Below are 5,355 nucleotides of genomic sequence, written 5' to 3'. Positions count from 1 at the left end.
GAAGAGCCCAAAGAGGAGCAGCTGAAGCCTTGTGCCAACAGGAAACCCCAGGAGGATGAACTCTGTGATGGATGTCCGATTTTCCCCCATTTCCCTGTTAAAGAGACAACCACATAGCTCTGTGACACAATTATTTAAAACCATCTCCTTTATTTATTGTCTCATGAATTATGATGATGATGATGATGATGATGATAACTTGGGTGAAAATTTACAGAGCAAATTCACTTTCCATACAGCAGTTCACATACACTTTGTCTCATGACATTAACCACAATTTACCCCAATGCAACAGCTCCCCTCCCACTTGCTCCCAACAGTCACCTCCTCTTCCCTGTGTCCATCCCTCCATGCACCCCTGCCCCCTGAGCTGTCTCCCTGTGCATAAACAGCCCTTTCTCCCATGGTCTCATGAATTTTTAAGGCATGAAAAGTTAGTAAATTCTTTTAAGAACTCATTATAACAATTACATGAATTATAAATACTTAACTTTTGTAAAAAATTTAAGAATCTGTGGTGTAAACTCTTGATTTGACTTCAGTTTTACAGAAGTGAGTTATATCATGAGCAATTTGGTACCTAGAGCCAGTGATGCTATGATGGAAACACAAAACATATCAAATCAGAGTAGAAAGAAGACTCTCAAACTATGGATTGTTTCTAAGCTGCATGGGTCTAAATTAGTAAGAGACTATGAATGGTCCAAATAAACAGCCATGGAAGAACTCCAAAACTTCACATAGTCTTAGAAAGGAAAACAGATTGATGTCAGTACCAATCATGATTGGGTCAATCTCAGTATCTAAATCTTAACTGGGGGGCGGTCTCGTGTTATGACTATATGGCAGTGCAGGCAGGAGTTGGGAGCACCCTTTAAGACAGTGTTTTAGGTTAGGGACTAGGAAGGAAGCAACTCTGGCATTTCTGTCTGTGTCGCTAACTTCTTTTGGTTTATTCACCCACATACACGCACGTGCTGTGTGTGCATCTCTGAAACATTTACCTTACCTTGGAAAATGGGAACAAGCAATACTGGGCAATAGGACAATTGGTCAACTGAGTGATTCACAAAATTATGAACATACCCAAATAGTTTTTCTAGTTACTTAGCAACTCATATTGTTTAGAGCAGTTAGTGTTTCATCTTGCATCTAGAGGTTAAAAGCTGGGTCCCTGTGTGCACAGTGTAAGTGTGTTTATGTTCCCATATGCCCACAAGGATTTGCATGGTAGATAAGGTGGGGGCGTATGGACATGTATGTGAAAAGTATTTCAGGTATAATTCTCCTCATTCTACCTGCATAGTTCTCTTCTCAAAATTGGAACGTCTATGAATCAAGAGAGTAAAAGCCACAGCCTGGGATGAGAATATGAAAATAAGGCCCCTTGTTGTTGGTTCAACCCTTGATACTTGTAACACACTCTATACCTGAAAGCCAAAACACTGGCCAACCTCAGCCCCAAGAATTGATAGACTTTGGAAGTGGCTAATGGAAACAGTAATTGACAAACTCAGCAGTCACTTTCTCTGTCACTCACCAATGGCAGCAGCCTCAACAAATAGTAGACCAGATGCTTTGTCTGTGACTTATGCTAAATTAATGAATTGGGCTTTGTGACTTTGGGGCTTGGGTCATAGCTTCTTAAATGAAGAATGGAAATTCAACATGTTTTCCAGTGCAGGCATCGGTCACTGTCATTGCAAGCATGAAAGAACTGAAGGTTAGAATCTTCTCCAGGATTAAGGCAATGAAAGGTGGTGATTTGGGCCAGTTCCTGGCATAGGGGTCAACACAGATGTCAAGTGAGTGTTCCCAACTCATGAATATAAGAGAGAGACAGGATGTAGCCTAGAAATAAACTTGTGAAAGCAACATGCAACTATGCAGATAGCTGTCTGGAGGGAGAACATGTAACCAGAGAGTGTGTGGAGCCCCTACAGCTTCACTCAGGGTGCTCTGAGGAGAGAGATGGCCGAGGTTCCGTGTGAGCAACTGAGGCTTAGTGAACTGGACATGGTCAGCTTTATGGGGAACCCGGCCAGAGAAGGATCTCGGGAAGGGAGTGAAGTGTCGTTGTGGAGCATAGACAACCAACCCAAGGGACAGTGGCGGCAGCACATCTTTAAGGACGTTCAGGTCATGGGGAGCCGGAGCAGTTGGCCCAGGGTCCTAACGACCCAGAAGTTCTGTGTCTATAGTCTAGAAGGATGGCTTGGTGATCAGTGATCAGTGACCCTTCACCATGTGAGGTCTCTGGTTATGCTCCCCACCCCCTGCCTTGCTCTTATTCCACGCTCACCAATATACCATTAGGCAATAGCTGGTCTTTCCATGCAGGTATTTCTGCAAAGGAGTATGCTGATCAGCAAAGTTCTGGCCATTCCACACTGTAAAGAAATGAACAGGCAAGTTGGCTTGCTGACTGTCCTGCTGAGCTTGTAGATGGCATAGTGCCATTCCCAAACACAGTCCCCACAGCTGGATCTGAAAATGAAGAAGGACCCTGGAGTAAGTCATCGGCTTTGAAGTGAGGCTTGGGAGAAACTCCAGACCCCCTGAGAGCCATTGCAGATGGCAAGCCTGTGTTCTTTTAAGAAAAAATTGATGATCGGTCAAACCATCCAGGCGAAACACAGTTGAAGCAATATGTTAAACATTCCACACATGTCATCAAGGCTTAGTGGAATTTCAGACTACTGTTCCAAATGCATGCACCTGACAAACCTGCTAACTTTATTTTTTGAACACAGTGTGGGAAAATACATAACTGTGACACTCACTGCCATCGAGTTGGACCCGACTCATAGCAACCCCTCCTTGGGTTTTCAAGGCAGTATCACTACGGAAGTAGATTGCCCAACCTTCCTTCTGAGGAGTGAGTGGCTGGTGGGTGTGAACAGCCAGCCTTCTGGTCAGCAGTCAGATGCCTTAGGTGCTATGCCACCAGAGCTCACATAACTCTGAAAGATGCATTCAAATCCATCTACTTATCGAATATCTTTTTCCATTTCTCCTTTGTTTCCATCTGTATTGTTCAAGATAACGTAAAGGAAAAAAGAAACACAATGCAAAATATGGTTCTTTAAAGCTCAACTGAAAAACAGATGGAAAAGTTCTGAGAACATGAAGATTCCATCAGCACAGTTGCCCTATTTGTTTCAAACTTGATTTCATCTAATGCAGGGGGGTAGCCTTGTTTCATTTTTGTGTTGTTGGCTGACAAACAAATGGATAAATAGAAATAAATAAGCACACACCAAAATACTGATTTCCTTATATTATATATGATTTCTATTAAGATGTATTATAATGATGTTAAGTTCAGTCCATTCTTCCCAAAGAAAATATAAGTAGAGCAATACCAGAGAATTTAACCCTTGATGATCTGTATAGAAACAGAACATTTATCATTTGATAAGAACAACTGGAGAATTTGCAAAGCATTCAAACAATTGAATTTTGGAAATACTTCTCTTTTTTTCCTTCACTTTATTTGATGCTTAACTGACATATTTAATGCCAGTTAAAAACAACTGAAGGAACCCCAAACAGGTTATATTTCCTGGGGGCTAGGAGGGGTGATAGCTTGAGATAACTGGAAATGTAGCCCAGTTCCAAATGTAACTGTGAGGCATGATCGTGTGTGGTGATTTATATGTATTTACCACTATGAGTCAGAATCGACTGACGGCACACACAACAGCATATATGGACAACTTCAGAATATTACAAATGTCATATTGTTACCTGGTTAATGTGCAGCCAGGCAACTCTGACGTTCTACGTAGATGGCTAAGGGGGGAATCATTCCTTTGTATACTGGCATAGGATGAGATGAGACCTGTTTTAAAGCAGTAAATCTCAAAGTTTGATGTGTTGACACCTTCTTTTCTAAAAGGATGGGCATGGACCAAGCAGAATTCCTAAAATAGTCCTGTTGTCCATCCATGACTCAGCTAACATGCAGGGCTGTTTCCTTGCAAGCACCAGGAGAGAGCTGAAAACAAGTCCATTGTTATTCTGCACAGTTATGGGCCAAGACTCAACAAAATTGACTTACAGGCTGAGGGTTGAAAGGTGCATGATGTTCTGGGTGGAGGAAGTCCTGTGGACCATGGACAAGAGCCAAGAGCTCTCCAATACAGGGGGATCCTAATGGGTCATCTCTGTGGAGTGCTTCCTGTGAGCAGGTGCAGTGGACGCAGGTAGGGAAACAGGTGGATGGTTCTGGCCTCCATGAAGAGAGTAAGAGAGAGAGTAGGGTTCAGTAGAAAGGGCACCTTCCACATAGACATCCTACAGCATAGACATCCTACACCATAGACATCCTATACCATAGACATCCTACAACATGGATATCCTACACAATAGAAATCCTACAAGAAACTGGGAGGGATTATTGCTGAGCCCACCTGTCTCCTCCTTCCTCTGTACTCTCTCCACTCTCACCTCAAAGGCGTTCCTCTGGGCTGAGAGAATCTCACATGTACACACATGTTCAGAACATGTGAAAATAGAAGCCCAATACCACCTGCAACATGCTTAAGGACTAATACTTGTAAGACCTAGATTCAGTACCCACTTGCCTTCATACTCCACTGCAGCAAAGCTCTTCTCATAGGCTTAGTGTGTGAGCAGCATAGTGTGGCGCACTGGCCAAGAGTTAGTGGGCATTTTATAAAATAACCACCCTACGTCAATTTTCCTGACATAATATCTCCCTATATGTTTGTAATATGTTCTACTATTATTTCTTCTGGCTAAGAAAATCATTCCTTAGTATCTAATATAAATGATAATACAGAACTTCTGTATTTCTTTTTTCTGTGTCATTTTCCTAAAACAGGTCTCCATCACATGGCTATTTTTCCACCAGTGAAAACAAAATTCAAATTCTAAACACTTTTACACACTTTGTCCTAAAACGTGCATCTAATTTTGTATCACTTTCCCTGGAACCCACTAGCCACTCCTCAGAAGGAAGGCTGGGCAATCTACTTCCATAGGGATACTGCAGAGGGGCACTGTGAGCCAGATCCAACTTGGTGGCAGTGAGTTTGGTTTGGTTTTGGTTTCCCTTTAACTACTCATAAACGAAAACCAAACTCACAGCCATCAAATCAGTTCTGACTCATAGTGACCCCTCCTGGATTTAAAATGGAGTCTCATCAGTTGTTGCCACGCAAATTCCCTCTCGCATCTTAGTGCCTGAAAAACTAGGTACAGCAGTTTGAATTAGGGATTCTGGTGATCTGAGCAGCTCACTGAGTCAGAGTGTGCCAAACTCACGGGAGTAGGATTAGAAAGAAGAAAGGGACAAGGGAAAAAAATAACAGGTACAGGAGATCTACT

At 42.4% G+C, this 5,355-nt stretch overlaps 1 protein-coding gene across 1 annotated transcript in view; it reads right to left on the bottom strand.

The window, feature by feature from the left end:
- LOC103209839 (olfactory receptor 2A1/2A42-like) overlaps positions 1 to 144 on the bottom strand; it is a 1,004-nt gene extending 860 nt beyond the window's left edge. Inside the window, exon 1 of the mRNA XM_007955733.2 lies at positions 2 to 144. Within this exon, the coding sequence (XP_007953924.2) occupies positions 2 to 144 (143 nt within the window). The remainder of the gene's footprint in view (position 1) is intronic.
- Positions 145 to 5,355: the final 5,211 nt, after the last annotated feature.

This window comes from Orycteropus afer, unplaced genomic scaffold, assembly GCF_000298275.1.
Source record: "Orycteropus afer afer isolate SDZICR_OR568_19922 unplaced genomic scaffold, OryAfe1.0 scaffold00536, whole genome shotgun sequence".
NCBI classification, from domain to species: Eukaryota; Metazoa; Chordata; class Mammalia; order Tubulidentata; family Orycteropodidae; genus Orycteropus; species Orycteropus afer.
Note: the sequence above shows the minus strand (reverse complement) of the source record. Positions and strands in the feature narration are given on the sequence as shown.